We start from the raw sequence: 19,236 nt of genomic DNA on the forward strand, positions 1-19,236 counted from the left end.
AAATGATTGTGTGAATGAAAGTGAGTTAGTGAGTGACTGTAAAAGTGTTTGTGTTAATCATAGGTGTATAGTTGATTTGTCAAAAAGGCAAAGATGGCACAGGCAGGGTGTTTATGGGACAAAGATGGCACAGGTAGCCTGTTTATGGGACAAAGATGGCGTACACTCGGCTGTTTGGGAACAATGCTGACTCATGCTGGGCTGTTTGGGGGCAAAGATGGCACGTCCTATGTGTGTGTAATTTGGGTGCTGGTCAGGTTCTATGTGGGCAATGTGGACGTTGTTTTTTTTTTTTGGAGGGTTATTAAAGAAAGCACTATTATTTGTTCAGTAAATGTTATTTAAACGTGTTTATTTTACTTATAAGTTATTAATTTATTTTTTCAGATTTCTTGTTGTTTACAGTTGACATACAGTTTACAAATTGGTGCAATAAATATTCTTGCCAACATAATTTTGTAGATGTCTTTACATTTTGGGGGGGGGTGCCACTTACAGGATCCGCCCCGGGTGCCAAATACTCTAGGTACGCCCCTGTTCAAAATAAATACTAAGAAACACTATTGAAATAGATGACAAGTTTGACCAGTGAATCGAACAGGTCCCTGGCTGCTGTAGCATTATTTGCCTCCTGGAATTGTCCTAAAATGATTAGTTCTTGAAAATCTTACCCAGTACAGGACAGGTGGTTGGTTACTTTGTTGCCCCACTATTCCTAAATTCCTATAACAGCAGGCGGGAGAATGCAGTTACATTAAATGCATAATTCTACCATTTTGCATTACTTAATATTTTAATCCAACTAATTTGTCATTTTTATTATAAAAAAGTTCAGCTGCACATATCCAGCTGTCGGCTACACTAAATCATGACATGACCACCAGCTCTCAAATGCTAGGGCCATCTGGTCATTGCCATTCTGGGCTCTGGACACACTATAGACTTTTTGAATTCAGACATTATTTTGGGTTCACAAGCCTTGTTAAAGCATTCCTAATCTCTTTGTTCCTTAGACTGTATATTAGCGGGTTTAACATAGGAGTCACTGCTGTGTACAGCACCGAAAACACTTGATCTATTTCCTCCGAGGGTTTTAAAGGTGGCTGTGTATACAGCCACAGAACAGTCCCATAGAAAATTAATACAACAGTGAGGTGGGAAGTACAAGTGAAGAAAGCTTTTTTCCTACCTTCTACTGATTTAATATGTAATATGCAGGATATTATTTTCTTATAGGATATTAAAATGAGCAAAAATGGACAGAGCCCTAAAATAAATGTTTCCATACAGACTGCAATATAAATTCTTATATCTGCGCAGGAGAGTTCAGAAATGGGTTTGATATCACAGAAGTACTGCTGTAATTTATTGGAGTGGCAAAATGATAATGTTGACATGAAACAGGCCATGCAAATAGCATTGCCACAAGAAGAAGCCCATATGCCTACAAAAATGGAGACACATTTTGTTTTATTCATAATAAGCTGATATTGTAGAGGAAAACAAATAGCGACGTAGCGATCATAAGCCATGGCAGAAAGCAGTAAAGTCTCAGTGCCACCCAGAAATTCGAAAAAGTACAATTGGATGAAACATTGTGTGAAGGATATTGAGTAATCCCCAGTCATGAGAATGGCCATCAGTTTTGGAAGGGTGACTGTGGTGTAGGAGATGTCAACAAAGGACAAGTTGCAGATAAAATAGTACATGGGAGTATGTAAATGGGGATCCATATATATTAACATGGTTATAATTAGATTCCAAAACATTCCAACACAATAGATAAACAGAAACACAACAAAAAGGAGTATGTTGTACTTCTCACTATTGGAAAATCCCAATAAGGAAAACTCTTTAGTAACTGTACTGTTTTCCATCAGTTTATAGTCACATCATCTGCAGGGAGAGAAGAGGTTTGTTTTAATACGAGACTTACTTATTACAATGAAGAGAATTTGGTGCAGTCAGCGTTTCCCTGTCTGTGAACAAGAATAAAAATGACCCTGAAATATTCCAATAGATTATCTGAAATACAATAATCTTTCTGTCGTCGGTCTGGGACAGGGAGACTCTTGTCACTGGAAACTTTTATACAGTATTGTGACCGCCTGTGTCTGGCAGCTAATTCCTGATGATGATAATAAAGGAATATTAGGAACAAGCTGCTAACCATAGGGGAGCAAATGAGCTGGAAAAGCGAGCCAGGCTTTTTAAGGCTGTTAATCAGTAATATATCAAACTTTAGTTATTCATTAGTATTTTTAACCCTCAATTCAAGTTATAGATGTCTATTATATAACAAATAATAAAACAATGAGGACATAACATTTCATTAAATCAAATTTAAAAAGCTACCTGGTCTTTACTACAGAACATTTACCACCACCCCCTAAAACGTTCATTCTAAAACAACAGAACTTACCTTAGTGAGAAATATACTGAATTATTACAGTGAACTGATGTCTTTTGCCATATAGCAATGGGAGAAGCTGACATTGTATTGAGATGGTCTTTGTAATGTGAACAGACGAATATCACATAATCATATATATATATATATTTGTTTATCCACAGGGACATTAATGTACCAAAGGGACTATATTCCTTATGTGCTTCTGCTCTGGGAGAATTTATTTAAAGTCATTTTGTAAATTAAAACAGCATTATAGGTAAGAATTATGAAAAAAGAAACACTCTAAGTAAGGAAAAGAAACCGTGGCTACAGTGGAGGCCCATGGACAATGTAGTGTGGCTTGTGCAGGAGACCTATCTTATAGACTTCTGTTTCCTTCCCCTTTCCTTCTCTTCATTTTGGAGGAAATTTGGGGGGATGCTTTTATGAAGAAACAAAATTTGCAACCGCCTGCTTCTTTTTATGTGCCTCACACCTGCTCACGTACCTTCTTAAGCCATTTTCTTATCTATTGGCAGATACTTTTCTTTAATGTAGTAAAGTCTAACTTAATGTATGGAGCACTTATTTGTTTTGGATATGTGGAACAGCTTCTCAGCAGACTAAGCTTAAGGTCCACAGGTCCCCAGAGATTTATACTTTTATTCATTGTAATGAAGTATAACTGGAGGTCCACAGGGACCCTGAGTTCTTTTATTTTTCGTTCTCCTCATCTTTGCACCTCTCTAATATAAATTGGTGTTTTTGCTGAGATTTTTAGTAATATTTTATCAAGTCTTTTCCAGTCAAGGCAGAGAAGGACATCGCTTTGGGTCTGTAGGCAGATGATATTGCGACAGTCCACACCTTCCCAGGCACTTCCCTTTTCCCTTTTGATGGAACTTCACAGACAATATAGACGAGTATCCTACCACAAACTAAATATCATGAAGACCTAACTACTGAGTGTGAATAGCTCCAGGTGTGTGATGGAGGAACTTAAGTAAAAAAATATGATTTTGACTGGAGGAAGGATTATTTAGTTTACCTGGGCACTGGATTAGCTGCTAGGTACGATAGGATTGTTGTTTTAAACTATTGCCACATATAGTCCTATATTAAGAGGGATCTAATAATAGCAATTAAGATTAGACTTGGGCGCTGGCGAAGTCTTCCTCTTTGTCTTCGTGTTTATCTTTACGCTCGTCTTCGTGTTCGTCTTTGCGGAAAAAAAACTTTGTACTCTCCAAATATTTGTCCGTTCTAGTGTCTCAAAGAGGTTTCACTGACGGCAGGAAATTGTTCCCCTCCTTGAGTATGGATTTATGCGAGAAGGCTCCGGAGGCCAAGAAAAATATCTTAAAGTGCTACTCATTTATCATTGAAGTCCTCCAGGCTAAACAACTTCCTCACATGAGAGCAGGGGAGGTAGACTTGTGTCATTCTATTACAGCAGTGGTATGAAACAGAGGAATGCATGAGTGGGTTACCTATTGTAATAATTATATCGAGCTACAGGAAAAGATTTGAACTAGGGGTTTTTTTTAACAACAACAACTCACTTGGGAGGAATGTTCTAGAGTGTGTCCTATGAGTGCTGAACATCATATAGGAGACATGATGATGCATACATGGTGGTCATGTCTGGTGATTCTTCCAATCTGATCGTGGGTATTTGAATTGTTGCGCACAGTGCTGGGCTATAGAATTATCGTTCTCTACTGAGTTAGCCCTCTTCCACTTTTTCAAGGAAGATATTTCTCTTTGAGGAAATTATCGATTCACATATTATTGACAACGAAACTAGCAATAGCCATAAAGTGGAAATCAGTGCCTCCCCTGCACACCCACCATGAAACATTTTTTATACTTGATCAGCATAAATATATGGAAGCTTTCTCATTTTAATCTAACCTGCATTCTCTCACAGGTTTAGTGAATAAACATCAAAGTATTCTCAATCTGAATTAACTTAATTGAACAAAGTCAAATGAAATACTATGGCGACTCTGGGATATTTTAACTCCTTGAGTTGCTGGCAGACCTGTGGGAAAAATTTTGTAAAAGCAGCATGGGCTTCACTTTCTTTTTCCTTACATCTCGGGAAGTGATAGTCACCTAGATCTTCCCGGCTGATCTGTGTCAGTAGACACAAGCGAAAGAGGATCAGGGGAGAGGATGTGCCTGGAAACTTTGCCATTTTGCGAAAATTTGCTGGGAAGGCAGAGAAGGTAGGGAGAGTATGAGAGAGTGAATGAGAGTGAATGAGAGTGTGAGAGTGAAAGAACCAACGAAATTTAAATGACAATTTTGAGCTTTATAATTCAAATGGATATAATCCCTCATTTCTCTCATCTCTTTGTGCTCTGATAAAATGTATAGTGGCAAGAAAAAGTATATGAACCCTTTGCAATTACCTGGTTTTCTGCATAAAATGTAACCTGATCTACACGTAGGTAAAAAGTATAGACAAACAAAATGAGCTTAATTACACACAGACAATGATAATCTTTCATGTCTTTATTGAAAAACACATTGAACATTCACAGTGCTGGTTTTTACCTAATAAGCATTCTGTGTTGTGCCTTTGGAGTCATCTTGGCTGGACTCTTACTCGGAGAGTAGCCACAGTGCTTAATCATCTTAATGTATAAACAGGGTGGACTGATGACTATGTCAACTCTTTTGTGTAACCCTTTCCAGCTTCACGCAAATCAACAATTCTAGGTCTACTGAGTTTCTTTGACACATGGTTCACATCAGCAGATGCTGCTTGAGAACAGCAAACTAAAAATGTTTTTTTATGTCAAAGTAGCTGGAAAACGTACCTCCAATCTCATTTTGTAAATTGGATTTCCAACACACACTGGAAATGTTTGAATGATGTACTCAATATAGAAAAGAATGATACAACAATTTGTGTGTTATAGGTTAAACAGATTGTGTTTCCTCATTATTGTAACTTAGATGAAGATCATACATTTTAAGACAAATGTATAAATGCATGCTGCTAATTCCAAATTATTTACTTACTTCTTCTTGCCACTGTATTTTAAATTATTTTGGGAAATTAAAATTGTGGCTGGCATAAAAGCATGAATGGATTAATTATTTTTTGTGGCACCTCATCAGATGAAGGTGAGGGCTTCTGGTCATCTCAAAAGGCTGGATGGCTTGAGAAGTTAAAATAATCTTTTATTTTTCACAGGTTGCATTATTTAGATAACATCTAGATAAATCTGAAAAAAACCCACTGCTAATGAGGCACCTCTGTGACAGGTTGCCTCAGGTTGGTCAGAACCTGTAAATATCCACATCAAAAATATGCAGAAAGGAGAGTGCACAACCTAAAAGGTATAAAAAGCCTAAACATTCAGAATCCTGGGTTGCTGCTAGAATAATAATGACCAATAAGTACACAACACAAAGCAATAATTCAGAGCATACACAACGAATATCATTCAGAAAACACCTAAGGCATAAATATTGGGTCACATTGATTTTGTAACACTATATGGCCATTGGGGAGTCTAGGGGTAAGTGGCAGGCATAAAAACATAAAAAAGAATGGTGGATATTTAGATAAGAATAGATTGAAATACCCATGAAGTTTACAGACACAAGAAAAGTACAATAAAACCATGGCCAGACTATATGCGTACCCAAGAGTAAATAATACCCAAAATATATTACACTCACAGATTTTGATCTGAGTCTCCTTTAACAAACAGTTAAGAACTTTTTTCCAAATCAGCAGCGTATTTATTTCAGTAGTTAGCCAATGTTTTATTTTTGATAATTTTTTTCTTTCTTAAATGTGTACATTACAAAACACCTCGCTATACTCTCAATACATACAATTTGAGAAAGTAGAATATCCACAAGAAACATAATTAACTAATTTTATTCCATTTTATTACTTTTGTGCTTTAAAAAAAAACATTTGAATAATATAATACAGGATTAATTTGGCAAAATGCCGAAACAAAAAGAAAAACACCGAAAAGAATCATCCGCAGGGGCCCTGCTGCTTCCCTCTGTGTTGCTCATCAGCGTCTCTTGCTCCGTCGAGGGGACCCAGGAATCCAATCACACTTCTATGATGCCCAGGATCCAGGATGTACTGACTGCCTGTGTATGATAGGAGTGTGATTGTAGTAATCATATATATTTAATATAGCAATGACACTTCTATCATGCACAAGCAGCCACAGTAGCAATAGCTAGCAGAAATTACACTTTTATCATGTCCATTGGTAATACTTACATTTTTGTTTTTTTACTTTTTCCTGCTCTCCTCCGTTGTGTGATGACCCTCTCCTTGCCACGAGGAACACCTTCTGTGGGCCGCCCCCTTGAAGTCACGTGTTCAAAGCCGCACAACGGCAGCTTTGAACTTCGCAGCCAGACGGCCTCTTTGAATGTGGTCTGCCGGCCCACGGACCGGCAGACCACCGCGTGAGTCAGCAGAACCAGCCAATCCGGTCCTGCTCACGCGGGCCGCACCTCGAAGTCCGGCAGGCCGCATTTGGCCCGCGGGCCACACTTTGGACGCCCCTGCCATAAGTCTTACCAGAGCACTCTTTACCTCTTTGTTTCTTAGACTGTATATTAAAGGATTTAACATTGGAGTCACTGCTGTGTACAGCACTGAGAATACTTGGTCTATTTCTTCTGAATGATCTACAGGTGGTGTCATGTACACCCAAAGGATGGTTCCATAGAAAACACAAAGAACCATAAGGTGGGATGTACAAGTGGAGAAGGCTTTTCTTCTGCCATCTGCCGATTTCATTTGTAAAATGTTGACTATTATTTTGACATAAGATATTACGATAAGCAAGAATGGGCAAAGCCCAAAAAGAAAAGTCTCCATATAGACTACAATATGAAATCCAGTGTCTGCACATGAGAGTTTAGCTAGAGGTTTAATATCGCAGAAGAATTGCTGTATCTTATTGGGATGACAAAAGGATAACTTTGAGGCAAAGATAGTTAAAAACGTAGCATTTCCCCATCCAGATAGCCAAATGCCTCCAAAAATAAGGATACATCTTGTTTTATTCATAATTATCTGATATTAAAGTGGATAACAAATGGCAACATAGCGGTCATATGCCATGGTGGAAAGCAAGAAAATTTCTGTACCACCCGCAAGTATGAAAAAGTATAACTGAATAAAACACTCTGTTAAGGATATTGTATTATTCCCAGACAATATCATATCCATCAGCTTAGGAAGAGTGACTGTAGTGTAAAAAATGTCTACGAAGGACAAGTTGCAGAGGAATCCATACATTGGAATATGTAACTGTTTATCCTTAGAAATAACAATGATTATAATAAAATTTCCAAATATTCCAATCAAATATACAAATAAAAATACGACAAAAACATTCACATTTTCTTTTGCACTGTTTGGTATTCCTGAAAAATAAAACTCTCTTAAAATTGTTCGATTTCCCATCAGTTTATAGTCTGTAGGGTGTAAGGAAAGTTGTTTCAATACAGAATAAAAGGTTTCTATATATATTTATTCTTTTTTTTAAAATTGAAATATATTTTATGTATAGATAATTATTTTATTGTTTTAAATAGATTTTCATTCAAGCTTGGATCCAAGCCTTATGACACGGGATAAAAAATAATGATAAATGAATACTATATTTTCATATTAAATATAATCAAGAGATTATTTATAGAGATAAACTGTTTTACTCGAAGGAAGAAAATGTATGTAAATGTTTCTAATGATAATAAGATAATTTCATTAAATGGATGCCAAGCATATAATAACATACTGATACTGTTATTGTATGGGGTATCTCAAAGGCAAGAATCTCCTCTTTGTGGTGAGGCATCTATGTCATATAGTCACACAATTATTAAGTAAAAAAATAATACTTTCAGATTTCTATTTGCTTAGTTTTATGTTTATTTCAGGATCACTTCTTTGCACCTAGTTGGCTGTTTTTATTTTGTTTTGAGACTAGTAAGTGTTATTTTTGTCTTTTGGATTCTTGATTCCTAAATTGGCCACCTGTTTAATAAAAACAGACCAGCCTATTGGATTATCACGCACCCAAGTGCACCATTTTTACATAGGCTGGTTCAAAAAGGTGATTTCTTACACAACGTTCCATCTCTACTAGTGCAAGTTTTTCTACTTCTCTCTAATCCCAGTAAGTTACCTGGAAGAAGTTTGCCTGCCTTTTATATGCAGTCTAGTCTATAATATGCATTATAAGCATTACAGAAAAGAACATCCACGTCTGCTTCGGAAACAATTACCATGTTTAGTCGCATATAAAGTTGTTTTTGAGACATTCATCTATAAATCAAGGTCGACCATTGGGACTTGTGGCTTGTGCAAAATTGAAAAAAATAAAGCCATGAGCAGATAAAAGAAAGAAAAAAGTAGAAAATGAATGCCTATACTTCGTGAGGGAAGTAACCAATATATAGTAAATAATACAATAAAAATCATATGGGCTACCAAAAATGCGATGTTTTTTTTTTTCAGGTTCCCTCTATTTTCCAGCAAATTTTTTGTAACAAACTGAAAACAAATTCAATAAATATTAAACTGGATCAAAATGAAGAAAGAAAACCACCTTTAATCTTACCTTGAATGTTAAACAATAGCTTCTTTCAATTTCTGCATTTAGTATGCATCATGGCAATATATTAAATTAATAACGTATGAAATTAATCTGAAACCTCACCTCTAGAATGAGATACAGTTGTGCCTTCTGTGTATCATAGGAAATGATGGGTAAATTACTGAGCATATATAACATTTCAAAGTTCCACAAATACAATTATTCATATGCATAGGGAATGGTGAATTCCCTTATCTTTCCTTCTTCAGGGACAATAATATGCTTTACTCATCACATATGATAAACATAATTTTACAGAATGTCAAATGTATTTCTAGGCCATTTAGAAATAATAAGATTCTACATCACCTTGTCTTTAACAAAAAATAAACTGCTTCCTTAACTCCATACATGGGAGACCATGCTCACATAGTAGTGACCAATGCAAAAAGACAAATACCAACTTCAATAAGTTGAGTTGCCAACAAATGAAAGTCACAAAAAAATTATCATAGTGTAATAATCAATCCTATTAGAAAGCCCCAACTGGCAATTTAAGTAGGTTGTATTGGAGGATACAAAAACCCAATATGTAATTCTGTATCTTTTTAGTACCTATAAAGACTGAGGGCTAAATGTAATCCTCGATGTTGTTTCTGTGATATTTGTAATATTTGTTACAAAGCTTTGCTAATGCCAAATCATGTAAGTGAGCTGCACTCACATGAACAACAAGCAAAAATGATATAAAAAGCATGTTAATAAAAATATATAATACACTTACTTGCTCATAAAGAGCAAAAATTTGAGTGACAAAAAAGCAGAGACCATCTGAGACCTCCAACCAGGCCCAGACTGGCCATCGGGCACACCGGGCAGGGCCAGATTGAAGTAGGGGCCGATGGAGCTGCAGCTCCAGGCCCCTACCTTAAAATAGGCCCAGTCAGGACCGGACTGACTGGGCCTATGCGGCCGCATTAACGCAGGGCAAAAGGGGCACCTGCACCTTAAGCCCGCAGCAACTGCGACTGGGTCCGCCACTCTAGGGGGGCGGGCTGTCCCCACCAGGGCCGGCCTTAGGGGTGTGCGGCCGCACAGGGCTTAAATTAAAACATTGGGGGGGGTTTGTTTACTTTATTTAACATCCTTCATGTTAAATAAAGTTTGTTAACATGGAAGATGTTAAATAAAGTTAAAAAAAAACAACAAAAAAACCCGATGTTTTAATTTAAGCCCTGTGCGGCCGCGCACCCCTATGGCCGGCCCTGGTGGGGGCTGTCCGGCCCCCTAGAGTGGCGGACGCGGTCGCAGTTGCTGCTTACTCCGGCAACAAGGTAAGTAGGGTAAGGGAGGGGGGTGCATTGAGAAGGGGGAGAGGGGATAAATAGTGAGAGGGGGTACATATTGAGAAATGGGGAAGGGGATACAGAGTGATAAGGGGGAACACAGTTAGAAGGGGCAGATAAGAAGGGGATGGGGAGAGGGGGTAGTGTGAATGGGTACAAGAATGAATGAATAAATGTGTGGATGAATTGTGTGAATGCGTATGAGAATGAATGAATTCATGTGTGGATGAACTGCTTGACTGATTTGTGAGACTGCATTAATGAGTATGTGTTAATGATTTGTGTGAATGAGTGAGTAAGTGTTTGTGTCTATCATGAATGTTTAAGTGATTTGGGGAAATGCAAAGATGGTACATGAAGGGGGGGCTTTAACAATAAATAAATAAAATTGGGCTGCTCAGTCTTAAATGCCCGGGCCTATTTTTTGTCCCAGTCCGGGCCTGCCTCCAACGTTTCGGCCCACAAGCCTTTCTCAAGGGTGAGTTGTTTGAGTGCATTTAATGCTTTCTACGCCATTCATATTACTCTCATATAACTTTCTATAGGTGTGCCACTGCAATCCTATTTTTTGAAAGCAGACCACTGAGATCCAAGGTGGAGCCTTTCATTAAGCGGAATGGGCAATGAAAATAAGAAGGGTAAGAAAAGGATTTTGTCAACATGAAACAATAACAAATATCATCATCTCCATCCCTTACACCGTTTTATGGTCATGCGTAGGATAGTTTCATGCTATTTACTGTGGGAACAAAGTAGAATTGGAATAGATCTGATCTGACATTAGATGTATTTCTGTAAGATGTAGTTTCTCACTAGTGTAAACTTGTTACTTGTGCAGAAAAACTTTAATAAACAGAGTTTTTTGAAAAAAAAATTTAATACCGTATTTGCTCGATGACCCTGATTAGAAGACGACCCCCCAAAATCTGAATATTAATTTAGGAAAAAAAGAAAAAGCCTTAATAGAAGACGACCCTATAGGAAAAAAGTTTTACCAGTAAATGTTAATTCATGTAAACTATTTTTTTAATAAAAATGATTGAGAAAAATATTTAATTCTTTTTATTTTCCAACCTGTCCCCCAGTTATGCACATCTGCCCCCAGGCTTGTCACTCTGCCCCATAAATGCCTTAAACCCCCTATATGCCACTGTGCCCCATGATATGCCTTTTAACCTTTAAATGCCACTGTGCCCCATGATATGCCTTTTGACCCCCTATGTGCCACTCTGCCTCCAGAAATGCCTTATACCCCTATATGCCACTCTGGCATTTAGGGGGTTAGAAGGCATATTATGGGGAAGAGTGGCATATAGGGAGGTATAAGGCATTTCAGGAGGCAGAGTGGCGTATAGAGGGTTAAAAGGCATTTCTAGAGGCAGAGTGGCATTAAGGGGGTTAAAAGGCATAACATAGAGCACTCTGCCTACAGAAATGCCTTATGCCCCCCATTTAACACCCCCTTAAATAAAAACTTACCGGTGCTTCTGACTCCCAGTGTGTTGTCCAGGCAGCGTGTAGACAGCGTGTAGACTCCTGCTGTAGCCGTAAGGAGGTGCGGTTAGCAGCGGGGGTTGTCTGCGTCCATCGTGCAGACCTTCCCCCGCTCTCAGAGAGAATTCCCGGTAAGGAGAACTCTGATTTCTGACAGCCAGGGAAGGTCTGCACGATGGATGCAGACAACCCCCGCTGCTAACCGCACCTCCTTCCGGCTGCAGTGGAAGTTGTCTACGCGAATCGTGTATACGTCTACACACTGCCTCGGCTACACACCAGGGACTCAGAAGCACTGGTAAGTTGGGGGGGGGGATCCAGGTCCCCTGCAGCGCTGCGGGGGATCTGGATCTTAGTCTCATAGTCAGGCCTATTTGAGGTCTGATTATAAGACGACCCCGATTATAAGACGAGGGGTGTTTTTCAGAGTATGTTTGGTCCACCTTCTGATGCTGTTTTAAAGGCAAAGGGTGGTCATACCCAATATTGGTTTGATTTAGATTTTTCTTCTGTTCATTCACTTTGCATTTTGTAAAATAGTAAACTAATAGAAAGTCTATTTTGAAAACATTCTAACTTTGCGCAGAACCCTTTGAGAAGGAAATATATATATATATATATATATATGTACTGTGTATATATATATATATATATATATATATATATATGTACTGTGTATATATATATATATATATATATATATATATATATATATATGTACTGTGTATATATATATATATATATATATATATATATATACTGTGTATATACCGTATATATAAACATACATACATATATATAAACATACACACAGTACTTACTGCATCATACAATACCCCCTGCATGTTCCTTGTGGTCTGCATCTCAGCGATCGGCTATCCAAGTCCTGTGACATGTGGCAATCATTCTTCCTCACCGACACTGCATGCCAAGAAGTGGTGACAGTGAGGGAGCGTGATTGCCCCACGTCATGGGACCTAAACGAATCTCCGCTTTGTGTGACAGGTGAGAGGTATGGATGCGTCAGAATGGCGGGGCCATGGGTCAATTGGTGCAGGGCTCCTAGGGCCCTGCTTTTGTATAACAGATGAAAGTTCATACATGTATATTTAATTTGTAGAACGTTATGTTCCCTTTTATTGACATTTGATTTACCTATTAAGCAGAGATACATCACTTGGATTGATGCAAGAACAATGGAATAGTTGCTTAAGCCTCTCTATAAACAAAACCTTGTTATCGTACAGAAATTCTAAATTTTATAACCTTAACAAGTCTCACCATGGCACTCTTCATCTCTTTATTCCGTAGACTATATATTAAAGGGTTTAACATGGGAGTCACTGCTGTATACAGAACAGAAATCACTACATCCTGTTTATCTAAATCATCTGATGTTGGCCTAATGTACATCCATAGGAAGGTTCCATAGAAGATGAAAAGGACTGTTAGATGCGACGTACACGTTGAGAAAGCTCGTTTTCTACCTTCAACAGATTTTATTTGTAAAATGCTGGAGATTATTTTGACGTAAGATGTTAAGGAAAGAAAAAGTGGGAAAATACCGAGAAAAACGGTTTCTACATACATTACAATATAAAATATACCGTTGCTACAGGAGATTTTTACCAGAGGTTTAACATCACAGAAAAAGTGCTGTATCTTATTTGAATAACAAAATGTTAAAGTTGAAGCAAAACCACTGAAGAACAATGAATTCATACACCCAGATACCCAGACGCTTATTAAAATACAGGTGCATTTTTTCCTGTTCATAATAAGGTAATATTGTAACGGGAAACAGATAGCAGCATAACGATCGTAAGCCATTGCTGTCAACAAGAAAACTTCTGTAGTAGCCAAGAAATTGAAGAAGTACATTTGAGTGAAACATTGTGTGAAGGTTATTGAATTATGTTCAGTTGCTAACATGTCCATCAGTTTAGGGAGGGTGACTGTGGTGTAGCAGATGTCCACCGATGACAGGTTACATAGGAAGAGGTACATAGGTGTTTGTAAGTGAGAATCCAAATATATTACTGTAATTATTATTAAATTCCCTACTATTCCAATTAAATATATAAATAAAAATACAATAAACAAGGTCTTTTTTTTATTTGCATCATTTGTAAATCCAACAATGTAAAATCCAGCTGGAAATGTCTGATTGTCCATCATTCTAGAACAAAAAAATGAACATGATGTTAAAACATGAACAAGACTAAACTGAAATTCATGATAACACATAACACATTCAAAATAAGGCATTGAAAATGTATGTGGGTGTCGATCCATGGGCCCATCTATGCCTTACCAAAACCCTGTTCCATCCCCAAATAACACACAGACACCAAATTATGATGGAAATGTATTTATATGTCCACAGCTTTATCAATCATTTATAAAGTCATTGTCATAAAAAACTTTACCAATAATTTCCCAGCATCGCCCACCATGAACAGATGACAATGACCCCCAACAATAACTTAACATTATCCAAACAATATAATAACAAAGTGCCAAAACTTTGATTTGCAAACCCCATAATATAGCCAGATACCCCTACAATCCCCCAGGTTCTGAGCCACAGACCAGCTCACCACACCAACGTAACAACTAGGTAATCCATCAAAAACCCCATTCTACTTCCCCAACTTGCCTATCCACCCCAGCCACTACGACAAAACGGGGACCCCCTCTCAGTTTTACATAGGGAGGGTGGGACAACAACAGGTATGAAAAACTGGTTAAAATGTGCTCAGAAATGGACACCCCTTATTTATACAACCCAGTCCCTACCATAATAAGCCAATCGAATTAAACCAAAATCCCTTCCTAGGCCCAACTCCTTGCTCTGTCAGGGCATCCTCCACTAAGCTGTGCTTGATCCAAGGGCTACATTATCTAAGCAAATTTGGTAAAGATAATGCCTTTATTAATGGGCTAAATTGCATTAGACAATCTTTTTTTTTTTGGTCTCTTCTTTAAGCAAGTTGTATTTTAAGCATCCCATACCCCCATGATTTAGACATAAGGAGAAGGAAAGAGGATAAAGAAAAGGTGAATTATGAACATGAAAGGGAAAAAGAGGTGAGATGGCAAGCAGGAAATGGAGGAAGATGTAAGACAGATAACAAAGGGACAAGATTTTATGAAGAATTGGGGACAAGGGATTTGGATTATGTTAGACAAGACACTGATACAAGTGATAAATATGGGTGAATCTACGAATTACTATATTTGTGTACTAATATTTTTTCATGGCACATTTGCATTTTCCTCCTTTTTTTCTAGTTTTTTTTAAACTTGTTTAATAGTTAATATGCCATGTAGTATACCAAGCGATAGTAAACACTAATAATTTCAATATGCTAAGGCAATTTTCATAATATTGTAGCATCAACCTCACCAATCAAGCTTTTTTTTGTATTTTCAAAAACATTGTTCCCTCATAGCTCATTCATCATTTAAATAGATCTACGAGAGGAATCTTCTTGTAAAAACCCTTCACGATTATGATTCCCTGGATCAATAAAACTGCTTCTCTTTGTGGTGAGTAATTTTTTACAAGATATTTAAAATGTGAAGATGAAGCATTTACACACAGTTTTAGATATATGATTTATATCAGTATCTTTGCTTGTTTTAAGATCATATATCAGTTTGCCTAACACCAGCACTCTGCTTCAGCCGAGTAAATGACACAAATGAAATAATAAGAAAAGCTTTCACCTTTAGAATTCCTTATCCTTATCTTGCTGAATCCATAGCCCTCTCCGGTGAAAACTAGCTGCACCATAGTCATAGAAAACTGATACTGAAGATGTAAGAGATTTTATAGCAAACATAATGCCATGTCTTTATATTACAAAAATGCTTAATAATGCCCACAGGGCGAACCTGGTACACAAGGAATCTACTTTTCTCTGTCCTGGGAAAAGCAAATACCTTGCAAAACGTAAAAGTTTTATTTGCACCTTAGTGACCTATGTTTTTTGTAATATATACTATATATTTGTTCAATAATGATTCCCCTTTTTATATTTAGCGTACCTAAACAGGTTCTATATTGGTTTTTTTTTCAAGGATAGATAGGATGTTCATTTGATAGCATTTTGTATGTATTAGGTGTCATTCAGCATGGTTAATATGTTAACCCCCTCAGTCCCCTATGGACGTACCGGTGCGTCCAAAAAATGCATCCCAAGATTCCCCTATGGACATACAGGTACGTCCTGCCCTTCTTGCAGCGGCAGGGACACATCTCTGCCGCTACACGGGAGATTAGGCTTTGCGCTGCCCGATCTCCTGTAACAGCTTCCGCCATGAATGCAGGAAAACTGTTACATTTTTGAGCGGCGATCAGGCATTCTGAAATGCCCGATCCCGTGATCGGTGCATTCCATTCTGGGTCACTGCTGACGTCACCCGGAAGGTCATAGGAGGGCAGGATATCCCCTGCAGGGATATCCGATCGTTCCTATGAGCCACAGACACTGTAATCTCTATGCAAGTCTGTGGAGATCACAGTATGATCGGTGCAGGGGGATCGCAGGGAGGAGAGTGAGAAACCATGTTTTTCACTCTTCTCCCATGCTGAAAAACAAAATGAACATAATACAAAAATAATGAATTTTTTAAAAAAACCAATAAAGTGAGCTAAGTGATGTCATTGTGACATCACTTGCATTAATAACATGTTCAAGAGGTCCCTAAGAGGACCTCTAACCATTTAAAAAATATATATATATAAAAGATAATGCTAATAATAAAGAAATTTATTTTTTTTAATTATATTTCTAGTGGGAGGGGTACCATACAAGGTATTTTGGCACACATTTTTACAGTTTTTACAATTTTGAAACCTTTTTAATTTATATTGTCTCTCTGGGAATGTTTCCCTATGTTCCCCATCGACTTCTTTCCATGTTCCTGACTCCTTGCCCCTCAGGTCCACTTCTCTTCTTGCATCTTCCTCTTCTTCCGTCTCCTTTTTTTTCTTTACCAACTGTTCTCAAGTCTTATTTCTTTGTCTGCTCTCCATGGACGTGGCCTCCAGGCAAACCGTTTTCCCTGATTGGTGTAATGGGAAAAGCCTGTCCCTGTGGCTCAGCCCTATTGTGACTCTGGGATTCCAGCCTCCCAGTGAACTTCCGCAAAAGAGCGGAGCCTCCGGGCACACCCTCTCCCCTGAGTTGCCTGGAGACTCCACCCATTTGCAGAAGTTCAGATAGGTTTCTGCACCTTTCTTTGTGAGAACAATATGTATTTGGCCCCACCTTTGCAGCTTCCACTCTTCTGAGTAGGTTTTCCCACAATATTTTGGAGTATTTCTGTGGGAATTTTTGCTCAATAATCTAGTAGAGCATTTGTGAGGTGAGGCACTGATGTGGAATGAGAAAGCCTGGCTCACAATCTCAGTTGCAATTCATCCTAAAGGTGTTTGAGGGATTAAGATCACAGACCTGTGTTTCCACATGAAACTTATCAACCATGTCTTTATGGACCTTGCTTTGTGCACTGGGGTACATTCATGCTAGAATAGAAAAGGGTCTTCCCCAAACTGTTCCCACAAAGTTGGAAGCATAATGCCCAGAATGTCTTGCTATGGATCTCCCTTCACTGGATTTGCCTTCTCTTCTATCTTCAATCTTCGTCTGCATCTCCGCGGACAAGAGCCCGTGGGAACTTCCGCTAAAATAGCGTCACAAGGTGGGCATTCCTTACAGATCAGGTCACAGATGATGATGGCAGACGAGCCCCCTGCTGGTGACCAATAGAGTCACTCGTACAGAGTTTTAAATTCCTGGTGCTGAAACTCGGCCGGGGTTTTGGTGACATCCTCTCTTAATATTGGAGGATCCGGAAGAGGATGTCACCAAAACCCCGGCCGACCCTTTGCTTCCTTTCAGCTACTTCTGTATCAAAATACAAAGGCTATTTTCTTGGCCCAGATCCTTTTTTTAGGACTAACCTCCCATGGGATACTGTATGAAATGCTTTTGCAAAATCCAAACAGACAAAGCTTTGCCCTGATATAACATCTTACTCAAATGTTCCTACAAGCCCAAGAGGTTTGTCAGGATCTCTTCTTTGTAAACACATACTGATATGAGTAATATTATTGTTATTTACTAGCCTGTCAAGGATTTTTCCAACAACTGATGTTAAATCTATTGCTCTTTATTTTCTAAGTTGAGACTGTGATCTCCTTTTAAATAAATGAATTACTTTTGCTTTTATCCAATCTTACAGTACTAAGCAAGGAGATATAGAAACATAGAAACATAGAAACATAGAAAGTGACGGCAGATCAGAACCAGTAGGCCCATCCAGTCTGCCCAACCTCTGAGTACTTCCCTTTAGTACTTGCCCTTATCCTATATCTAGCTTGGCCTTATGCCTATCCCATGCTTGCTTAAATGACCTTACTGTAGTAACATCTACCACTTCTGCTGGAAGGCTATTCCATGCATCCACTACCCTTTTCGTAAAGTAATATCTTCTGATGTTACCATTTAACCTTTGTCCCTCTAGTTTATGGTTGTGTCCTCTTGTTGTGGTAGTATTTCTCCTTTTAAATAAACTATCTTCCTTTACCTTGTTGATTCCCTTTAAGTATTTAAATGTTTCTATCATATCCCCCCTGTCCCGTCTTTTTTCCAGGCTATATAGGTTAAGATCCTTTAACCTGTCCTGGTAAGGTTTATCTTGTAACCCATAAACCATTTTAGTAGCCCTTCTCTGCACTTTCTCCAACATATCTATATCCTTCTGGAGATATGGTCTCCAGTACTGTACACAATACTCCAAGTGAGGTCTCACCAGTGATCTGTACAGCGGCACGAGCACTTCCCTCTTTCTACTGCTAATACCTCTCGCTATACAACCAAGCATTCTGCTAGCATTACCTGCTGCTCTACTGCTTGTCTGCCTACCTTTAAATCCTCAGAAATAATTACCCCTAAATCCCTTTCCTCGCACGTTGAGGTTAGGACCGTATCAAATATTCTATACTCTGCCCTTGGGTTTTTATGCCCCAGGTGCATTACTTTGCATTTATCCACGTTAAATGCCAATTGCCACAGCTCTGACCATTTTTCCAGTTTACCTAGATCTTTGCCATTTGGCTTCTTCCTCCAGGAACATCAACCCTGTTGCAAATTTTTGTGTCGTCAGCAAATAGACATACCTTTCCATCTGCAATATCACTAATGAAAATATTAAAGAGAATGGCTCCAAGTACAGATCCCTGAGGTATCCCACTGGTAACAAGACCTTGTTCTGAATATACGCCATTCACTACAACCCTCTGGTGTCTGTCACTCAGCCACTCCTTAATCCATTCAACAACATTGGGATCTAAACCCAGAGATTGCAGTTTATTTATAAGTCTTCTATG

The 19,236-nt window shown here is 38.3% G+C and overlaps 2 protein-coding genes across 2 annotated transcripts; both read right to left on the bottom strand.

The window, feature by feature from the left end:
- Positions 1-959: 959 nt before the first annotated feature.
- LOC128491505 (olfactory receptor 8H1-like) lies at positions 960-1,877 on the bottom strand. The gene has a single exon (XM_053463824.1). The coding sequence runs from the start codon at positions 1,875-1,877 to the stop codon at positions 960-962; it is 918 nt and encodes a 305-aa protein (XP_053319799.1).
- Positions 1,878-13,070: 11,193 nt separating this feature from the next.
- Positions 13,071-14,009, bottom strand: LOC128491506 (olfactory receptor 1468-like). The gene has a single exon (XM_053463825.1). It carries the CDS (start codon positions 14,007-14,009, stop codon positions 13,071-13,073), a length of 939 nt encoding a protein of 312 aa, XP_053319800.1.
- Between the last annotated feature and the right edge of the window lie 5,227 nt (positions 14,010-19,236).

This window comes from Spea bombifrons, chromosome 4 (assembly GCF_027358695.1).
Source record: "Spea bombifrons isolate aSpeBom1 chromosome 4, aSpeBom1.2.pri, whole genome shotgun sequence".
Lineage (NCBI taxonomy): Eukaryota > Metazoa > Chordata > Amphibia > Anura > Pelobatidae > Spea > Spea bombifrons.